The sequence below is a fragment of the Halichoerus grypus genome, chromosome 4 (assembly GCF_964656455.1).
Source record: "Halichoerus grypus chromosome 4, mHalGry1.hap1.1, whole genome shotgun sequence".
In the NCBI taxonomy this organism is placed as follows: domain Eukaryota; kingdom Metazoa; phylum Chordata; class Mammalia; order Carnivora; family Phocidae; genus Halichoerus; species Halichoerus grypus.
Genome location: NC_135715.1, coordinates 160,775,491 through 160,797,528, shown reverse-complemented (window position 1 = coordinate 160,797,528; position 22,038 = coordinate 160,775,491). Strand labels below are relative to the sequence as shown.

The following is a 22,038-nucleotide window of genomic DNA, read 5'->3' as shown; positions in this document are numbered from 1 at the left end:
GCTGAAACTTCTAATCAGCATCCGATAACTAGTACGCCACTGGTTGATGTTTAATTTGCTCATGTAGCCTGAGTGCGATTTACATTAGACTTTTGGAAAAGTCCATCCTGAAAAAGAATTTGTAGCCCCTATTATTATACTCACGTATCTCTAACTCCAAGAACCCCAAGGACAGAGTTGCTGACTTAAAGGGTCGCCTCTCACAGGGTTGTTTCTGATGGAGCATGATCAGTTTCTAAACTATTAGATCATTTCTTTTCTTTCTAACTGTTTTAGATGGTGCTGCCATAAGTATTATTTTGTATCTTTCTGCTTAATGTTACCATAGGGAGAGAATAATCTCAGGAGCAGGTTACTGACTCCAGAGGTACAGGCAATTTTATTTAACAAGACTTAATGAAAAATTTGCAGGTAACTATTAAAAATATATTTACTGAAGATGCACATACAGTTGAATGGTTGCCTTTCTCTTTTCTTCCTTCCTCCCTCTCTCCCTTCTTTCTTTCTCTCTCTTTCTCCCTTCCTTCGTTCCTTCATTCCTTCCTTCCCTCCTTCCTTTCTTCTCTCTTTCTTCTTTCTCTTTTTTCTTTCTTTCTTTCCTTCCTCTCTTCTTCCCTCCCTTTCTTCCTCCCTCCCTTCCTTTCATTCCAGTCAAAATTTGAGTTCCTAAAATATGCTGAAAGTGCATTAACTCAGAAATGAGTAGAACACAACACTTACAGAACTTCAGGGTGGGAAGGGAGTAGATTTGCCAGAAGCAAGATCTCCATTTCCAACAAGATTCATAAATGTATCAGTTTCTATAGGATATTTATTTTATCATTTTATTACCAAATCTCTACCACATTTCTATAGATTAAGCCCAGAATATTACTATAATTAATTTTTATTTTCTTATTATAAGTTAAGCTGAGAAACTATAGCATTAACCAATGTGCTCTCTTTCTTTCCGCTTCCATTATTTGTCTGTACCCAGCAATTTCTATGGAAGAAGGTAAGAAATAGTATTTGAAAAACAACAACAACAACAAAATAACCTCATCTCCAAAGTCTCATAGAAATTTTGTATAGTTTTCTTAATTCACTTTAATCCAGTTCAGCTATTTATTAGCTCTTCCTGTATACCTATTAGTGTGCCAGTCACTAATACCCTAATTTGTAAAAAAGATGTCAGTCAAAAGAAAGCACACATGATGTTATTGTCCTAACACTGAGAGGAATAGGAGAAAAGAGAGATAACATTTAGATGCAGCTCATGGTAAAAATTCAATAAAAGTTGTGAAACTGGTTCACTGTTTTGTGTCACCTGTTTTACACACACGGTCTTAAAAATAACCCTGTAAGGAATTTCAATTGTTCCCATTTTATAGATGAAAAGACTGAGGTTCAGAGAGGTAAGAATATTGGGCGGTATTGCAGGCAGTGTAATCTGGATTGAAGCTTCTGTCCTAAGGGCCCTGCATCAAGGGCAGATGGAACTTCCAGGTATTATTTCTCTCTTTCTCCAAGCCCAGACACGCAGGTGACTCATTCTGATGCCAAACACACACACTCACAAAAGCTGGAAAGCAAGATGCTACCTGCTTGTGGAGGGGGACAGAAGAGAAGAGCAGTCCCCTAGGCATCCCTAGATTTCAGTCCTAAAATTCAGTCCTGAATCAGGCCACCATCACAAGACACCACAGACTGGTGGTGCCTTAAACAACAAACTCTTATTTTCTCAGGGTTCTGTCAGCCCGAAGTCCAAGATCAGGGTTCGGTGGGTCTGGTTTCTGGTGAGGCTTCTTTCTGGCTTGCAGATGTTTGCCTGTCCTTGGGCCCCAATCTTATGACCTCATTCAACCTTAAAGGCCCTGTCTCCAAATACAGCCAAACTGGGGGCTAGAACTTCAACATATAAATTCAGGAGGGATAACAATCTGTCCATAACACGTACCCTTGCCAACAGTGTGGAATTGTTGATTTTGAGAGAGTAAAATCAGTGTCTGTCTTAGATCCCAGAGTTGCAAGTTAGAAAAATCAGGGCTACTTGTGTTGTTATTAGAAATTAACTCCTGTCCTCTGTAAAACAGGAATAATAATTCTAGTTTTCCTTTGCTTAAAAAAAAACACATAAAACCTCTAGTTATGTCTTAGGAACTAATGGATTCACTGTTGTTATAAAATACTGATTTGAAAAATAATGTCTCAATAAATAAAAGGAATTGAATGACAGCTATGTTACTTGTTTACCTGTGTCCCTATCTCTATAAAGCAGTATTATTTTATAAAATTTTTTATATTGCACATTTTACTTAGATAGTTAATGATATGGTCTGTAAGGAGGTGGTGATAAGTTTATTATGACTTGATAATATTATAGCTTATTATAAAGACAATTATTTGCAGTTTTGGAACATGATAAGACTTATTTATTAAACCACTATTTATTGTGGTGCCTGGGTGGCTCAGTTGGTTAAGTGACTGGTTCTTGATTTCAGCTCAGGTCATGATCTCAGGGTCCTGGGATCAAGCCCCTCATCGGGCTCTGTGCTCAGCTCAGAGTCTGCTTGACATTCTCTCTCTGCCTCTCCCTCTGCCTCCCCACTAAATAAATAATAAATAAAATATTTTTTAAAACCCCTTTATTTTTTTTTAATTTTTTTTTTTTTAAGATTTTATTTATTTGCAAGAGAGAGAATGAGAGACAGAGAGCATGAGAGGGAGGAGGGTCAGAGGGAGAAGCAGACTCCCTGCTGAGCAGGGAGCCCGATGTGGGACTCGATCCCGGGACTCCAGGATCACGACCTGAGCCGAAGGCAGTCGCTTAACCAACTGAGCCACCCAGGCGCCCAAAACCCCTTTAAACTACTATTTATTGATCACTTGGGAAGTGCTGGGCACTGTGTTAGGCGCAAGATGTACAGTGCTGAAAAAAATTATTTTTTTCCAAACATATATTCAAATCAACTATTTTGATATTAAAAGGAAAATTCAGTTCAATTTAATAATTTATCAGGTACCTATTACGTGCAAGACACTGTACTAAACTCTGTAAAGTATAAAAATTAGCAAAACAGTTTCTGTTTTCAAGGAGCTGTCTAGAAGGGCAAATAAAGCAAATATGCAAATGATTATATTACAAGGTGGAATAGATGTGCAGTAGCAGCGAATTCAAGGTAGGAGGAAGAAAATGCTATGCAGTTCATGGCAGAGATATTCATTTTAGTTAGTGTTTGAGATGGACCTTGAAGCATTACAGGCAAAGGAAACAGCATAAGCAAGGGCACAGAGGAGGCCTGATGGAGGCCACTCTAATGGGGGTACAAGACATGTGAAGGAAAGAAGTAGCTAATAGCCTTCAAAGTTGGGCTTGGGTCATGTTGTAGAGGGTTTTGGATATTAGGATGGGATGGGTGGTTTTAAAAATTATAGTCTCTTATCCTGTTATGGATAGCCCAGCTAAAGGTAAAAATAGTTAACATTTATTGCATACTTACCATCTGTCTGAGCTTTTCATTATCTCAATTAATCCTCTTATATGGTAGGTATTACTACCATCACCATTTATAGATAGAAAACTGAAGCTTGAGGTAAACTAGTTGGCCCACTCAAAAAGATGATTTTTTTTTTTTTTTTAAGATTTTATTTATTTGTCAGAGAGAGAGAACACAAACAGGGGGAGGAGCAGGCAGAGGGAGAGGGAGAAGCAGGCTCCCTGCTCAGCAGGGAGCCCGATGCGGGGCTCCATCCCAGGACCCTGGGGTCATGACCGGAGCCAAAGGCAGACGCTTAACTGACTGAGCTACACAGGTGTCCCAAAAAGCTGATGCTTTTAAAATTTTAACCATTTTATGTTATGTAGCCTTCTATACCATAGATTTTCATTTTCATTTAATACAGTGGAGTCGTTTTTCTCTCTCCAAGTGAGCAAGCATGAGGAATAGTTGTAAGAGTAATGTTATTATAAGATGGTCTGCGTTTTACTGACATAGATCTATACATTGGGAATTTTGTTTGTGATACTAATACATTTTAAGTTCTATTTTTCCCTTTCTATCTTCTTTTAGATGACATGAAGATTGATGAGAAGTGTGTGGAAGCAGGTAACATTTCCTCTTGACAGATGTACCACCAGAAGGAATATGAAGTACCTCAGCTGTAGATTTTCTGAAGCAGAGTTAGCCAAATGGGGCCACAGGCCTTTCCTCTGGAAGAAATGTGTAAAATGAACCCCTCCTCCCCCACCACGTCCTTCCTCTGTGGTTCTGGCACTTGGAAGGGAAGCACAGCTGTGGGAATGTATCCAGGCTCTAAACCAACCTTCTAGAAAGTGTTCTAGAAAGCAGTGTCTTGGAAATGATCAGAGGAACACTTAGTAATACTCAGGTGTTACATTCAGTAACATTCAGTGGAATGTCTGGAAACTGCCATGCTCTTTGTGAAATACTATAAAATATTGAAATGCCAATTTTTAAAAAGCAACATATATTTTTTATTATTGTTTGGTAACATCTTCTGATAGATTCTAGTATAGCTAATTAGTAGTGGGTTCCAAATTTTTGAGAAATATATGAAAACTTTTTATGTTTCTATACTTAAATTTTTTTTGTAAATTGGGAAAAGATTTCCCAAATTTAGTGACAGAACTGAGATTGGCTCTGTTGATTGTTGATGTTGGGGGACTATTGGGAAGTCTTTAGTCCGATAGGTGAGTTTGTCTTGGGTTTCTGGGCTAATCTAGTTTTTAGAAATTAAAGAACAATATGAAATCCTTAAATAGCAGATATTTCAAAGATTCACATATACTTCCCAGAACAACTACAGAATAATGCTGACACCATATTTTTTCTATCAAGTTTTTTAAAAACTTGTGCCAATATTCATTTCTTTCTGTAATTTAAAATTTTTATTAGGTAATATGTTCACATACTTTAAAATTCAAAAAACTACAAAAGTATAGAGTTCCTCCTTTTCCCTGCTACCCTGCTCAGTTTTACTTCTTGAGGCAACAAATGCTCTGTTTCTTGTTGATTCCTCCAGACATATTCTGTGTATATAAAAGCGATGATGTGTATTTTTTCTCCTCTCCCCACCATCATCCTCACCATTTTTAAAAAAAACACGCTTTTTAAAAAAAAAAAAAAAAGACTTTTTTGATGGTATGCTATACACAGTATTCTGTTCCTGGCTTTTTTTCTTAGCATTATATATGATTCCATCTTAGCACATAAAGAGCCTCTTCGTTTGTTTTTAATAGCTTATTGGTGAAATAAATTATTGTGCATTTATACAATCACTTATCGGTAGACATTTGAGTTACATCCAATCTTCTCTATTACAAAGAGTGCTACAATGAGTAGGGTTGTAAACACATTGTCTTTGCAAACACATCCATGTAAACACATGGATGAGTATGCCTAGACGCAGTATTGCCTGATCCAAGGATGAATGCGTTAGTAGTGTTGCTACATATTTCAAACTGCTCTCCACATACATTCTAGTTTCTTAATCTTTAATATTTCTTTAAAAATGCTAATAAAGGGGTGCCTGGGTAGCTCAGTCGTTCAGTGTCTGCCTTCGGCTCAGGTCATGATACCAGGGTGCTGGGATCGAGCCCCACATCGGGCTCCCTGCTCAGCGGGAAGCCTGCTTCTCCCTCTCCCAGTCCGCCTGCTTCTGTTCCCTCTCCCGCTCTCTCTCTCTCTGTCAAATAAATAAAATAAAATAAAATAAAATAAAATAAAATGCTAATAAGAACTGTTTTAACTGATGAGAAAGTTGGTTTATATAAAATCTTTTCTCATCACCTAAACAAGCCTATCCAGTCAAACCATTTATATACTCATCCTCCTCGCCATACTCGGTTGCTTATACACCCGTCCCCACAACGTCAGGCAGGGCGCGTCCTTCCTCCTGTCTGTCACAGCAACGCTGTGCGCTGTCTGACGTCCATCGAAGCTGCCTGTGACATTCTACCTTTCTCTTCCCTCTGAGCCTCTTTTACATTCTATTTGTTCTCTTCTAATTTATTTATTTTAAGCTCCTGCAGCACCCCTGCTTAATGTCATAGCTCAACTGCGTTAATACCATGTATCTCATTTAAGGTTTTACTATGCCATAGAGACCCCACTGACTTGGCCTTGATTTAGGAAAGAATTTTAAAAGTTGGTGAGTACGCAGAAGCATAGGGTCAGGGAATTAGACTGTTAAAATATAGACTCAGTATGGATAGTAATATAATGACACTCTTGGTTTTTTTGTCTCCATGGGACACCATAGATGAAGAAACATTTGAATCTGGTAAGTAAAAAATGAGTATTTGGTATTGATTTTTAAGAGTCTATTCTAAATTTTGGTATCATTTAAACACACATTTAGGGATATCATACAATAATTGTTTAAATACCTCAACAGTATAGTGGTGAGATATTATAAGCTTCACCTTTACTGGTGCTTCTTATTAGGGACATTTTGGAGCTCTGTGGGATGGACAGATGGACTTGGGAAGTGTGCGCCTAACTGATTTACTTCCCATTTATGTTGTTTCTAAATTTCCTGTTTTCAGTTAGATAGTTGGTCATGTTAGGGTATGTACACTTGGCTCAGTGTTTGGAACTGGTTTAATTTTTAATGCCTCTGGATTATAGTCCTCCTTTGTTCTATGTTCAACTCCTCATTTTTCTGGAAGACAGTCTACACACTCACACTGTGGTTGAGGCTCAGAGGTGTTTGTGGGGTCTCTGAACCGAGAGGCAGTACGGTGGAGTGATTAAAGCCAGGGATTGGAGCCAAACTTTCCAAGTAGGAATCCTGCTCCCTTCCTCATTACCTGTGGGTCCTCCATCACTTCACCCCTCTGCCCTTCACTTGCCCCACGTCTAAAGTAGGAAAAATAATTTATATAAGTAAATTGCTTAGAATGTAAGTGATACATGAGCGCTAGCTAGCATTATTGTGAATCTTGCTCTGGACGGGCGTTCAGCAGCTACGTCTCTAGTAACTGCAGAGGAATGCATGCAGCCGCCCTTAGTTCCTGGGAGGTACCCCTTCTGGACTCCTCTTAGTCAAGCGATTGAGAACTCCCAAGTACATTTTGAATCAACTCACTTGGGAGGTCTATTAAGGAACAATTAGCACCCAGCTGTCATGTTTCCTAAGTAAGAAACTCTTGATATTTATTCATGATGCTTAATTCTGTTACTTAGAGCTCTTAGTGGGTAGTTCCATCTTTTCAGGTTGGGGCTCAACTCTTCTCTGAATGTGGTATCATGTGACCTCCTTGAATTTCTTCAGGGGGTAATGATAACAGTCTAATTAAGAATGCCATTTAAAAAAAGCAACAGAGAAGATGGATGTTTTAAGGCATCTAGAAAACGCTTTGTGTTCAGTTCCCCCTGCCTCCAGTGGGGCAGCTGGAGAAGGACGTGAGTCACTGGACCCAGTGAGGGGTAAGGAATGAGGATGCTCAGGCCAGAGGCTGCCGCAGCGCCCACCCCAAGGCCCACTTCACCAGACCGCAGCATACGGCCTCTGGGAGAGGAGAGAGGAGGCTCACAGCAGTTACCTCCCTATAATTTCTCTCTCTCGAGCCCTATTTTGTGCTGACCAGTAGAGAGGAGTCTCCCTAGACAAAAAGCCCTCAGGGAGAATGTAGATAAGAGACTTGTAGAAAAAGTTATTGTTCTCCCAGCAGCACAGTCAGGTCCAATGAGTTCGCCTTGCCAGGCCTACCCGAGTTACAACCTTCTCTAGGGGTGACATGAATGCCTCGCTTTTGTCACTGGTCTTTATTGGATGGCCAACTTGATCTTCTCAAAGACTTAACTTTGTCATGTCTGTTTCTTCACTTACCCAAATATCCAGAGGAGCTTTCAGAAGGTAACTGTTTTCATTTCCTGGGTAAGCCACATAGAGCTATATTTAAGATCTTTCAGTGCCTCAATGTGCATGCTTGACAGGATACATTTTAAGATAAGAAATATTTTAAGGGTGAAATTGGTGATGAGATAGTCAATTTCACAGAAAAATATTTAAAAATGAACAATGAAAGTAGTTAAGCTTTATGAATATATTCCTAAGTAAATGTTTCCATAAGAGACTCTTAACTACAGAGAACAAACTGATGGTTGCTGGAGGGGAGGTGGGTGGGGGATGGGCTAAATGGGGGTTGGGCGTTAGGGAGGGCACTTGTTGTGATGAGCACTGGGTGTGATATGTAAGTGATGAATCACTAGATTCTACTTCTGAAACCAATATTACACTATATTTTATCTAACTAGAATTTAAATAAAAATTTGAAAAAGAAAAAAAAACTAAAAAAAAAACCTTACTGACATACTTCAGTTAGAAAAATGTGCTTACTTAACAGAAAATGGAATTGATATTGGTGCGTTTTCTTTATATTTTAACATGTACGTTTAAAAAAAAAGGTTAAGAAGAAAATGTATATGTCACTTCATTCTACGGACAATGGCTCTTTATATATTTCAGTGATCAGAACAGAGTTGCATAAGTGAAAAGGAACACATATTCATAAAGAGTAATTTGAAAATGACATTTTTATAACATTTTTTCCCCTGGAGTTTCTAAGAATTTTTCTGAGACCCCCGTGGAAGCCAGGAGTTTAAATAAATTCTAGGTGCTTCAGAGCCCCTGGGACTAGTGTTCCTCACCCTTGTCTCTCAGATTCCTGGTCAGTCAGACACAACAGGCAGCCATAGAGGAAGTACTAATTTTATACAGAATAAACCATTTTATCAGGGAGAAAATAAAAACCCACCTCTCACAAAGGGACTAATTATAGGTCCTGCAGAACACCATTTCTACAAGTTGAAGCCAAAGCCAATTCACCTGTTTCCTTTTTTAAGTCAGTTTTCTTCGGGCATGTTTAACAATGTATACCTAATTTTTATTTGTTTTTACAGTGACTCAATATCTTTCTTATAACTTGAAACAACCCTAAAATAGCTTTTTGTTTCAATTGTACTTGACAGAATAGATTCAGCGTATTGCTAAAATTCTGAAGAGTGTTTCCACATAGTTTGGGTGCATGTGATAGACTGGAAGGTGCTTAGGACAGTCTTCAAGAAGCCATTCAAGATGAAGTCAGCTGTGCTGACATCTTCTGAAATGGTGTCACTTGCAGATTTGAAGATAGTTTCATGCATCTGTTCTAAGTAACCTTCTCCTTCTCCCCCTTCACATATTCTGGTCCTGCCATTCTCTGTGTTCCAGACAAGGAGGAATTTGTTGGCTCTGGTCAGAAGTTCTTTATCGGTAGGTAATGATTAATAAGAGGCGGGTCGTTGTCACTTGTCAAGTTTTATTCATACCATCCTGACTCTTCTGAAAGCTTCTTTTGCCAGTGAACATTTCCTGACTTGTTCCTTGTTCTGCTTTCCTCTATCCCCCAACTCTTTTTTTTGGGTCCATATTCTGCTGTGTTGATCACTCATTATAATTCATCTGGTTTCCACCGGATAGCTCTTAATTATTCATCAAACACAAATCCTTGGTTCTCTTCCAGACTGTTTCATGACATACTTATGTTACTCTAAAGAGACCAGTTCTCTGACTACTAAACTTGGTGTTGATGACCACATTTCTGTAATCCGTCAACTGGTCAGAGCTTTCTGAAGGACCCATTTAAAGGTTCCTGTAAAACCATGCTGGGTCTCCTCCAAGAGACAGTGGGGGAACAGCAGGGTCAGTAAAGTGAAATGTTGGTTCCTCGGGCCTGGATACACATCAGAATCACTGAGAGAGCTTTAAAAAAAAAAAAAACAAAAACCATGGGGCCACTTTTCTGCATCCCTTCAAGAATACCTCAGCCCCAATGCCATTAAATAAGCCAAAAGAGCAGACGTCTGCACAAAGGTGGGGAAGAAGCAGCCTGGGGTGGGGCATCACTGAGCCATGTGAGGAGAGCTTTTGTGCAGGGGACAAGGGTCGACTGGTACAGGTTGTCAGGGCCAGAGCAAAGTGAGGAGGACCGCTGCCTCCCCTGGGCTCTGACACTTCGCAGCCTCTACAAAGATGGCCTCCTCACCTCGCGTGGCCTCTGACACTTCCTGCCAGGTTGCCGATACCATCCGTCCCTCGTCCTGCACAGGTGCTTTCGATTAATACAAGTAAATGTACTGAGAACCATCGGTCAGGTTTCTCACTGTTAGAGAAAGGAGTTGCATGTACGGCAAGGGTGGGGGCAGGTGGCTGGAATGAATCCTGTAGTGTTGAGCTTGCATTGTAGGTCTTGGTGTGAACTCCTGGTGTGCAACATATATAGATAGATACAGATGTATGTGTGTGTGTTTATATACACACAGAGTCCAGAACTCTATCTCTGGGAAGGATCTGGGAACAGCTCTTTTTTGAAAATACCAGAAGGCCCTGAGATTTGGTAGGCAGATGAAGCAGGATTCTAGAAGTTCAGAAACCAAGGCTAGTGTCCAACTGTGCCACTGATCACACCATTGTGAGCAGCCACCGGACCTGTCTGTGTCTTAGAGTATCCATCTGAGAACTGTGGGTAATCAGCCTGCTGCACTGTTTCCCTCTGGCCCAGGCCACTATCCTCTGGGGCACCGCAAGGGCCTCCCAACTGCTCTCCTGTGAAGCTACACTTTACGTCCTCCCCACAGCAACAGAGGACTTCTTCAGAAACATAAACCATGTCACACCCATTTCTCTACCACCCAGTGACTTCTCAGCGCCCTTGGACCACAATCCAACACTCAGCTGGAGGCCCCTGCCACCTCCCCTGCTTCCTCACCAGCCCCATTTCCTACCATTCTCCCTGCTGCTCACCACCTTGCCTCAGGAGGGCCTCCTCGTGCTTCCCCCAACACTCCGGGAACACTCCGTTCTCTGCACCTTAGCAGTTGCTGTTCCCTTAGCCTGGGTTGGTTTTTCCCTAGACGCCTCCTCACCTGGCTCCGTGACTTCATTCCCACCTCTGCTCAATGTCACTTTTTCACACACACTTCCCTTGAACCACCTGCGTGAAGAAGCACCCCCGTCACTCTCTATCCACCCACCTTCTAAGCCCTTATTTTTGTTGATGTGTTTACTTTTCTCTCCCCTCCTCCATGAAATGTAAATGTCAGGAGGAAATGGGTTTGAGGTAGTGGACCACCGGGTCCCCAGCACCTGGCACATGGGGGGCACTGGGTGCAGCCTAGAGGCAATATGTGGGGCATTCTGCTATTTTTCCTTCGCGTTGCTTCCTCTTTTCTACCTTCAGACAGACGTGATGATGCTCGTTAACACTTGCCGATGGCAGTCACCGCGGGCTCCATCAGGCGTGGAGGAGAAGTGATCTCTCCTGCCTGCATGTGACGTCCTGTGCCTTCCCACCCTCGCAGCTGGCTTCCGCCGCAGCATGCGCCTTTGTCGCCGCAAGTGCCACCTGGGCCAGCTGCGCGCGCGGCTGTGCGGCCCCAGCGCGCCGGGCGCGCCCTACGAGGAGGTGGTCAGGTACCAGCGCCGCGCGTCCGATAGGCACCGCCTCATCGTGCTCGTGGGTACGTCCTGCTCACGGTGGCCCTCCTCCTCCGTAGCGAGCTCGTCCTGCTAAGATTCGGCGGGTTGGCGTTGGGAGTAGTGGCAAAAGTAGCATTCTTGAGCGACTCCCCTATAAACGCCTGAAAAAACCCCCTGTTCTATATGTGTGTGTTTATAAATAAGACTTTGTTGTCTCACGCTTTTATTGCGTACAGTAGAGTGTGGTATGCCCCGGTATGTAGGTACCGGGGTAATAACAGATTGTATTATGATGAAGCTGGTTTTGTTTTGTTTTTTAACCTGTTTAGAGTTTGTTTTCTAAGCATAGAGGAGTATTCCCCCAGACTGCATTATCAGTCTGTATCAGAAATGAAAATCCTTAAGAGCTATTTCCCTAAGATATTTGTAATCACCTTCTTTAGAGAAGTGTTTAAAAGTCTTTTGGACTGTATGTCTGGTGTTAAAGAACAGGGCAAATACAGTACTGGGGCGACCTGCTTTTGTGACCAAGAGCTGCGCAAAGCCGGTCCCTGCAGCAGTAGGGACGTAGGTCTTGCTGCCATCTCTGTGTGTATTCCACCTGTGACCGGGGGAGGCCCCGGCACAGCAGAACAGCGTGCCTTACCGCCAGGCCCGGCCACAGAATTGGCAGGGCTCAGGGCAAAATGAAAATACAAGAGCTTCTTTAAACATGACTAACATTTTGGGGTGCCTAGGTAGCACAGTTGGTTAAGACTCCAACTCTTAGCTTCAGCTCAGGTCACGATCTCAGGGTGTGAGATAGAGCCCACCTTGGGTTCCTCGCTGGGCGTGGAGCCTGCTTAAGTTTCTCTCTCCCTCTGCCCCTCCTGCTCGTGCCCTCTCTGTCTGTCTCTCTCTCGCTCTGAAATAAAAAAATAAATCTTAAAAAAAAAAAGTTTAACATTTCAAGATGGTAAAGGGAGAACATTAAACCAAGTGCAGTATCCTAAGCATGGGCCCTATGTAACTGCATGAAGTCAGCCCTGACTCCAGTTACACATGGGGTGCTGACTCACAGAACCCATAAATCTAAAGGCTGATTTCTGGGCTGTAATGTGATAGACACTTCATTTGACTGGAAAGGTAGGTTTTCTCGGTAGATTATCTGAAATGAGGCCAGAGAATTCTCAGAGTGCCCAACATTAGATGACGTTTGCTGGTGTGACCAATTCCTGTAATTCCCCAGCTTATTTCTGGGATGTTGAAGAAGTGTGGGTTATTCTGTGGGTCCCCAGGAAAATTCCTAAGAGCTTTCTGGAATTGTTTCAGTTGGTGAGAAGAAAAGATATTTAATTTCCTGAAAAACATTTGCTCTCAACTGTCTTCAGTAGAAGAACTGAAATGATTATGTCACCACATAATTATATTTATCTATGTCTAATGATTTCTGTATGTGGCCTTTTGTGTTTAGGACCTTCTGGTGTTGGAGTCAATGAACTGAGAAGACAACTTATTGAACTTAATCCTAAGCATTTCCAAAGTGCTGTGCCACGTACGTGTAGTTTTTCTTTCCTAGCAGTTCATGTTTTGGTCAAACTGTCTTTGCCTCCGCAGATGCACCAATCTCAGTTAACTATACCATACCATTTTTGTTGTAAAAACAAAAGACACCAGGGATAGTCCTTATATAATATTTCTAACTATATTTATTTTAATAGAGGGAACTGATTCATGGCCATGTAGCTCGCTAGGCTTTTAAAAGGTGACTGTCTCTTTTCCATTTCTTAACAATCATATAGATGACCCTTCAGGAAAACTAGTATTTAGTAATAATAGCTAAGTAATAATAGTACTTACTGTCTTCCTGGCACTGTGCTTGGCTCTTTAAATACCTTATCTTATTTTTTAAAATTTTAATGTATGCAGATGTAATTTTATATAAACTGTAAGTATGATCATACCATCCATGGCAGGAAAGAGCAAGTACACGTGGGTGCTTTCCCTTCACTTCAGTTCAAGAAAGGAACTTAGAGAAACACTTAAGAGCTTAGTATGTGTTCCCTGCAGTCTGGGGGACACAGACGACCGGTGTCAGATTTATCCTTGAAAAATCTAAAGAATTTAGAGGAGTGGCTAGGGGCTGTAGTTTGGGAAGTAGCTGCCCTTTTAGAAATCACAAATGACTAGCTGGAATAGAGACAGATTTGAGATACTCGGTGGTGGTGGTGGTGGTGGTGGGGTTTGCAGAATAGCCCAAGAGTCCTCCAGGAGAGCAGAGCCACATTTAAATATCTGCCAAGTCTAAAGGAAACCTATAGTATCCAGCATCAGTGTCAGGAAGTAAGAATTTTCCTGCTCTTTCCTCTCTTCTCTGCATTCTAGCCTTGGATAGCTATAAAACTGGGGAGGAACAGTAGAAAGGCAATGAAAGGGAAGGGAAGAAGTGAATCCTACTTCCTTTCCTACTTCTAGCTTCTCTGACTGCAGCTTTTGTGGCTGTAGCAAGTCTGAGCCAGGTGTGGGGAGGAGGAGAAATCCAAAATAGAAATGAAATTAATAATTTTGATTATTACATAGGAACGGAGTTTTAGTTATTACATTGAGACTGCGTTTTGTGGCACAAAAGATGGTGCCCCCCCCCTTTTTTAATCTAAGAATAATCAGAAGAGTCATGGTAACTGCTAGATTCTCATCCAGGGCCAGGGGAAGGTCTTGTACCACAGAAGGCAGTGGGGGACAGAAAACGTTGCTTTATGGTCACATACCTTAGGTTATGCTTTCCAAACACTGTTCACACGTGTAAGAATGGACATTGATCTCCAACACAAAAACTACAAAAGGAAGCACCAGTTTTCAATAATCTGGATAAAAATAAAATTCCCACAGAACATAGAGGAACTGTAAGAAGTATGACTAGCCATCATTCAAAGTGAGAAAATGTTGTGCATATTTTGCTTTTTAAATTGAATGCATAGTTTCTAAGTTTAAGATGAATACCTCTAGTTATGCACCAGTTCACAGATTTTTAACCTACCATATAAAATATAGTCCAGGAGAAGCCACGGAGAAGGAGTCATCTTAAGTTTATATTTACATAATTTACTATAACCTGAGAGCTATAGTGTTTTATTATAATTTTTTTTCAATACAAATCTATAGGAGAAGTGGCATAACTGTAGAAACTCTAACGATCTGCAGAGAGGCTTGAATAAAGAAAAAACAGGGGCATCTGGGTGGTTCAGTTGGTTGAGCATCTGACTTTCGGTTTGGGCTCAGGTCGTGATCTCAGGGTCATGAGATCAAGTCGGGCATCGTGTGTATACGCAAGCAAGTTAGTTGCTCTCTAAAATCTTCAGTTATGGGGCCCCTGGGTGGCTCAGTTGGTTAAGTGTCTGCCTTTGGCTTGGGTCGTGATCCCAGGGTCCTGGGATCGAGCCCCATATCGGGTTCCCTGCTCGGCAGGGAGTCTGCTTCTCCCTCTCTCTATCTCTCTCTCTGCTCCTCCCCCACCAAATAAATAAATTCAATCTTTAAAAAAATAAAATAAAATCTTCAGTTACTTATCAGTAAACTATGGATAATAACATTTCATCTGGGTAGGTGGGGGAGGAGTGAAATGGGATCTTGGGAAATGCACTATCTAAACAGAAGATATCTTCTGTGCTGGGGGCCTTTAGGCATCTTAAGCCTCACACATAATTCATTCATGCCTATTTTGAAGTAAGAGCAGGTACCCCTTCGGTCCTCCCCATCCTGGCTTAACACTTAACACATTCATGTCCACACCATGAGCACTTAATAAAGGTTTCTAGATGAACTGATTTAGATATGAGAACTTCTTTCTTATCCCCAGTTCAGGATCCCTCTTTTTGGTTCTAGCATTTTATTTATCTGTTTATGTATTCATTTATTTATATTGATTGGACATCTTTATCCAGATGTATGTTTGTACTAAATCAAAACAATTTGTAGATTCTAAAGACTTTTTAAAAAATTCCATATTTTGATAGATACTACTCGCTCCAAAAAGAGTTATGAAATGGATGGACGTGAGTATCACTATGTGTCAAAGGAAGCATTTGAAAGCCTCGTGTATAGTCACAGGTAAGCTAGACGTTCAGAATCTAATTCCCCCCTTTGGTTATTTTACCTTCAAAATAGATTCACTATTTTTATGCATTACCCAAATTCCTTTTGGGGTAATTCCTTTTGTTTTCTGGGGGAATTCCTTTTGTTTCTGAAGAGTTAAGCAAGAACATGTAAATTGGTAGACTTGTACACTAACTCATTGGGTTTGGAGTGGGAGCAGAATTGAACTGCAAATTTTAGAGACTTTGGAGAAAGAGTTAAGTCCTAGATCCTTTAATATTTTTTTTCCTGTCCATTTTCCACTTGTGCTAGTGAAGTCCACATATTTACATCCTATCTATGTTACTACTGGTAATATTTTACTTGTAGAAAGAGTTCTTGTTTCCCTTGTGGCACCCTTGCAGGATGCTCGAGTATGGTGAGTACAAAGGCCACCTGTATGGCACCAGTGTGGATGCTGTTCAAACAGTCCTTGATGAAGGAAAGATCTGTGTCATGGACTTAGAGCCTCAGGTAGGTGTGTGGTGGAAGGTTTCCTATCTCCCCAAAGTAATGAATGAATGTCATGAGTTTTGTGCACATGCTGTAAGTTGTAGTTGAGACATTTTATTCTGTTAGCCTTTTAGGGATAAGACCACTTACCATATCTAAGGGCCAGGATCTTATGTGAAGGAACAGTTCACCAATATCTTGTCTTTAGTTAGGAAAGGAGTCTTGCTTCTCAGATACAAAAAGAGAACTGAGCTGGTGGCTATAAAGAAAAGTTCAAATCCTGCTTTGACCTTGATCACAAAGGCATCAAGGAAATTGGTGGAGGGAATAAGATGTTGCTTGACACAAGGAGGTGAGGTTCCTATGTGGTTGTATCTACAGCTACCTCTGAGACCATATGTGGAATGAGGCAGGAGTGAGCCGGGTAAGATAAAAAGCACACAATGTGTAGGCTCCATTTTTTTTGATCCTTGTATTTTGGTTTTTTTTTGTAGTCATTTAAAAATAGACCACATGCGCTAAAGAGAATCAGGGGATAAGACAGTTGTTCTTCCTTGGGTCAAGGCTGGTGGTCAGTGTGAACATGTCAGTAGTATCCAATATAAGATAATAACAAGAGGAAAGGGTAGTGAGGATGAAACAGAACTGATCCACCTTTAGAGTTTGTCTTTGTCTTTGTGCCATGAGATTATGTATAGAATCCTATTCTCAGATTTCAGAAGGGTGTCATGACTAGTAAGAGGAAGAGCCACAGTTTAAACTTAATTTTGATTCTCTTAATTATTAAAATGTTTATTTTTTAGAGTTGAGGAATTGGGGGCAAAGGAGAATAAATAAAAATAAATTGCTAAAAATAATTGATTTTTTTTTTTTAAGATTTTATTTATTTGACAGAGGGAGAGAGACAACGAGAGAGGGAACACAAGCAGGGAGAGTGGAAGAGGGAGAAGCAGGCTTTCCGCTGAGCAGGGAGCCCCATGCAGGGTTGGATCCCAGGACCCTGGGATCATGACCTGAGCCAAAGGCAGATGCTTAATGACTGAGCCACCCAGGCACCCCAATAATCGTTGATTCCTGATCTGAGAAATTTTGAGAACATTTGTGTTTACTCTAGGAAATTAAGACTTCTTTTTTAAAATGTGCACTTAATTTTTCTGTGTAGGGTATTCAAGTAGCTCGAACCCAGGAACTGAAGCCTTATGTCATATTTATAAAGCCATCTAACATGAGTTGTATGAAGGAATCTCGGAAAAATGCCAAGATCATTACAGACTACTTTGTGGACATGAAGTTCAAGGTAAGATACAGAGGAAATAGATGAATGTATTTTTTTTTCTAGTAAAAAGTCACTGTATTGTTTCCATAACATCCCTATGTTAAGGAATGTGATTTTTGTTTCTAATGAAAAATGTCCTTATGATTTATCCTTTTTACTGGACATGATTTGTAGACATTAAAATAAAGTATAATAAATGCTATGATGCTGCTCTTATTTTTTTTTCTAGTCTAGCTTAAAAAAAAAAAAAAGAACTCAAACCAGAGTTTGCAAAGCCACACTGGGTGTGCATAAGACTGACGTTTACATTTTATTATTTATTGAATGAAAAAGTTTGAGAATTTACTTTAAAAATGCTGTAGTGAATGGGGCACCTGGGTGGCTTAGTCGGTTAAGTGTCTGCCTTCGGCTCAGGTCATGATCCCGGGGTCTTGGGATTGAGCCCCCACCACCCTCGAACTCCCTGTTCAGCGGGGAATCTACTTCTCCCTCCCCCTCTGCCCCTCTCCCCCTGCCTCTGCCCCCTCCCTGCTCTTGCATGCTCTTTCTCTCAGATAAATAAAATCTTTTTTAAAAACGCTGTAGTGAATATATCTTATCTGTAATATGAGGTATCTCTATAAAATGTATTTCTAAATGCAAACATTATGTATTAATGATGATGGAAATTATAGAGAGGCCGGGACAAGTGGGATTAATCAGTGAACTCTTCCTAGAATAGGTAATTTTTTCCCAGTTTTTTTAAATTAAATCTACCTTAACTATTTTAAATCATCACAAATATTCAGCAAGATGTATAAATCTCATATGTAACAGCTCAATGAATTTTTACCTGTGCATGCACCCAGATAACCATCACCTAGATCAAGATATTATATTCACTTATTTTGTGTGTGTGTGTATGGTAAAAAACACATAAAACACAAAACTTACCATCCTAACCATTTTTAACTATACAGTTCAGTAGTGTTAAGTATATTTACATTGTGAAACAGATCTCTAGAATTTTTCATCTTATAAAAGTGAAATTAAACATATAGAATGCATCACAAATTTGCATGTCTTGCTTGCATAGGGGCCATGTTTATCTGTATTGTTTCCAATTTAATACATGTGCTGCTGAAGTGAGCAAGATTGTATTATTATATAATCCCTTGTTATTTTTTCTATCTTCATATTTTTTGTGACTACTGTATGAAAGTCTGATTCTTCAGTTTGCATTTCAGACAGTGGAGTCCATGGATATATTCTCTGAATCTTACGGGCGTTTAAAATTGTGTTCTCATTTTTATGGTGATCTAAACAAATTAACAAAATTGTTTCTGGGTCATGAGTATGGTCATCTTGTAAAGGAGTACCGCTACGACATTTCAGCGCCTGCATTTGTATTTGTGTTTATGATTTTTTTTTTTTTTTTTTTTTGAGAGAAAGGGCGGGCTTGCTTTATTTTTATACCAAACCCTCAGGTGCCCAACTAAAAGGCTTTCGTCTTGAAAGTGATAAAAGAAAGGAACCTCCCTAAACACTCGACCGGCAAGCTCTGCTCGGGGGCACAGAGGCTGCCAGCAAACAGACGTGCAGACAGAGTGCATGTAAAGCTCACTTTCTAAAGTACAATTTTGCTTGGCCTGTTCCACTGTTGGCAGCAAAATCATTAGAATTTTAGGCAAAATGGGCCAACCACACACCCCAAGGAATCTGCAGTCTTTATCTCAAGCATAAAAAGTGCAGCCAACGCCCGTTCCGGGGCCGTGGGGAGGGCACGAGCCTGTGGGGGGGGGGGGGCAGGGCCTGCACGTCCCCTCGGGAACCCACGCGCCTCACAAGCACGAGCGACCACACCAGCTCCGAGGTTTGGGAGGACGACTTTACAGCTCGGCGCGAAGGGAGAGCTAGCAGAGAACAGGGCACAGTCCCGCCCACGCCACCTGCCCGCGGAAACCCGACAGCGCCTGCGCGGCGTGCAGCGGGGCACGGGCTTCAGAAACAGTAGGACGCGTGGGTGACCCAGGGGGCGGACTCCTCCTTGGAGCGCTTGGCGGAGCTGGGAGTCGTGAAAAGGGACTTGTAAACTTCCGATTCTTCGCGTCGGCAATGGACCTCTTTGTGGTTCCACGCAGAGGCTTCCCGACTTTTCCAGAAGAGCTCCCATTTGCTGCTGCACTTTTGGGAGCTGAGCTGCCTTTCTTCTCTCTAGAATCAAGGCTGGTTTCTTCAGGCTTCCCCGTCTTAATTTTTGATGGCCCTGGGGATTCTTCACTGACACCTGGCTTTGAGACAGACTCTGCCGCCTTGGGTTTCTTTGCTTTCTTCCCCAGCTTCGCCCTCAGCCTCCTCTCCTCCATCCTCCTCTTCAGCGTTTCCACGTCCTCCTTGGTGCCATTGAGCACGATGACGTAGTCCTCCTGGAAGGCAGCCCCACATGTGTGACAAACTTCTGCTTTTATCTCTTTCAAGGCTCGTTCAGAAAACACACAACCACAGCACCGCAGGAAGCAAAACCTGTGCGGGCCATTCATCTCCAAGCCCACAACGGGGCAGATGAAACGTGCCCGCTGGACGTCATCGTGTTTGTCACCTTTTGTGTTTTCTTTGTCCCCTTGCCAGGCAGGATTATCAGAAAGCCTTAGTTCTGTCACATTCTTAATGCTTTTAATGTGAGATGCTGCCTTCCCAAGAGCCTTTTCGGAAGATTTGTCCAATAGAAACTCAATGACGGCATCTTTGTTATAAAGTCCGCCAAGTTCACAGGCAACTATTGGTCGCCTTAATATTTCTTGACTTAGAGTACAATAGTTCCACTGGGCCACTAATTCAGCATCTTGGTCAATCTTCTCCATCTTCTTCAGCCCCTTCACCAGTTCGTGTCTCTTGGGGATTCTTCCTCCGTCGCAACCCATCGCCAGCCAGGAGTCAAGAGTCAGTAGCGGTATCTATTTGTGTTTATGATTGCACTGGCAACAAGTTGTACTATTTTAATTGTTGTGGACAAATAAGAAAATAACAGCAAGGAACTTAACGCATAGTGCCAAATGAAGGTCAAATGACCTTCACTACATGAACGTTTCATATTAGTGGAAATGGATAATATTAAAGGTGAATTAGGTCATGTCAGCATGAAGCAAAGGACAATTAGGGTATGCCTAATTCACTAGAACCAGGTCATACCATCCTCATGTTGAAAGTGGCAAAATAATGTCATTCTTATCAGTATTTAATTTCAGGAACTGTATTTTACTTTATAAAACTTCATTTGCAATTTATGTAAAAGTTTTCTATTTAACTGGTAAATTTGTTTTTTTTTCTTTCTCTTCCTTTCTTCTTTCTTCTTTTTTTTTATGTACAGTTTGAAAGCTTCAAGTGTTTAGATAATAGAATAAGAAAATTTGAGTCCAAATGGGAAGTTGAGGGGATTGTTCTGGCTACCGTTACTTAGTTTTGCAAAACCTTGACCAGGGAAACATTAAGTAAGGCTAAAGATAGAAACATAGGGGCGCCTGGGTGGCTCAGTCGTTGGGCATCTGCCTTCGGCTCAGGTCATGATCTCAGGGTCCTGGGATCGAGCCCCGCATCGGGCTCCCTGCTCAGCGGGAAGTCTGCTTCTCCCTCTCCCACTCCTCCTGCTTGTGTTCCCTCTCTCGCTGTGTCTCTCTCTGTCAAATAAATAAAATCTTAAAAAAAAAAAAGATAAGGATAGAAACATAAATTTTGTGGTTTCAAAGAGAGGATGTTTATTTGACCTAAGTGTTTTCATAAATAGCTTCACAACTGAATGTAACAGCAAAACAAATTGCGTATCATTTCTATTTATCTCATTAAGTCTGTGCTATCCATATATTTTTTTTTTAATCTCTCATAAAGGATGAAGATCTACAAGAGATGGAGGATTTAGCCCAAAAAATGGAGGCACAGTTTGGCCAGTTTTTTGATCATGTGATTGTGAATGACAACTTGCAAGATGCATGTGCCCAGTTGTTGTCTGCTGTTCAGAAGGCTCAGGAGGAGCCTCAGTGGGTACCAGCACAGTGGGTTTCCTCGGATACTGAGTGTTAAGGAAGCCTCCTGCTTTGTGCCGGAGTTGTAACTATACCCATCTGTAACAGAGCTCTGGAATAACGGCTGCAAAGCAAAACAACAGTATTTGCTCCCTTTGTAATGTATGCAACTTTAAACGTGGTGCAGTTTATTCATTAAGCTTATTTGAAAAAAATATTTGCAGTGTATGCATGTGGAATTACCTCCTTGGCTTTCAGGAAAAAAAAGTTTTCCTTTACCTCATATGCAGCAGTGGTAAGAATACAAACAACGTTAAGCCACTGAGTGTGAAAACCTTTTATAGATTTCGTATGGTCTTTGTACAATTCAGATAAAAGAGCTTCCCTAAATAAAATAAGTAGTACTTAATTTCAGAAACTGTATTTAACCTCATGCAATTTCTGTTTTATGAAAACGGCTTTTACAAAAAGTGCCTACTTGACTGACTCGGCAAGAAAAAAGGGTTAATGTACACATTTCACATCTAACATGAAAACGTACAGAAATGGCACTGCCCTCATCATTTATACATCAGTCTACAAGGAAAAAATTATTCTTCTGATCAGAGCTGTAACCATCATTAATTTGCCTAAAAGCCAATATCCACATCACGCCTAAATTAGGAAAGGGCAATTGACTTTAGTCCTAGAGATCGATATCTGAGAAAACCGTAAGATGAAAATGCTATTCCAGGAAGTCTT

The 22,038-nt window shown here is 41.1% G+C and overlaps 1 protein-coding gene, 1 non-coding gene and 1 pseudogene across 2 annotated transcripts in view; 1 reads left to right on the top strand and 2 right to left on the bottom strand.

The window, feature by feature from the left end:
• Positions 1 to 21,734, top strand: part of MPP4 (MAGUK p55 scaffold protein 4) — a 45,057-nt gene extending 23,323 nt beyond the window's left edge. The window contains exons 12-23 of the mRNA XM_078070030.1: positions 977 to 994; positions 3,369 to 3,371; positions 4,050 to 4,085; positions 6,262 to 6,282; positions 7,846 to 7,860; positions 9,217 to 9,258; positions 11,346 to 11,504; positions 12,917 to 12,997; positions 15,456 to 15,549; positions 15,939 to 16,047; positions 17,189 to 17,323; positions 21,164 to 21,734. Coding sequence (XP_077926156.1) covers positions 977 to 994; positions 3,369 to 3,371; positions 4,050 to 4,085; positions 6,262 to 6,282; positions 7,846 to 7,860; positions 9,217 to 9,258; positions 11,346 to 11,504; positions 12,917 to 12,997; positions 15,456 to 15,549; positions 15,939 to 16,047; positions 17,189 to 17,323; positions 21,164 to 21,355 — 905 coding nt within the window. The 3' untranslated portion in view covers positions 21,356 to 21,734. The remainder of the gene's footprint in view (positions 1 to 976; positions 995 to 3,368; positions 3,372 to 4,049; positions 4,086 to 6,261; positions 6,283 to 7,845; positions 7,861 to 9,216; positions 9,259 to 11,345; positions 11,505 to 12,916; positions 12,998 to 15,455; positions 15,550 to 15,938; positions 16,048 to 17,188; positions 17,324 to 21,163) is intronic.
• Positions 18,333 to 18,434, bottom strand: LOC118539783 (U6 spliceosomal RNA). The gene has a single exon (XR_004919334.1). It is a non-coding gene; the product is annotated as a U6 spliceosomal RNA (small nuclear RNA).
• On the bottom strand, positions 19,283 to 20,212 carry LOC118539765 (replication termination factor 2 pseudogene; annotated as a pseudogene).
• Positions 21,735 to 22,038: the final 304 nt, after the last annotated feature.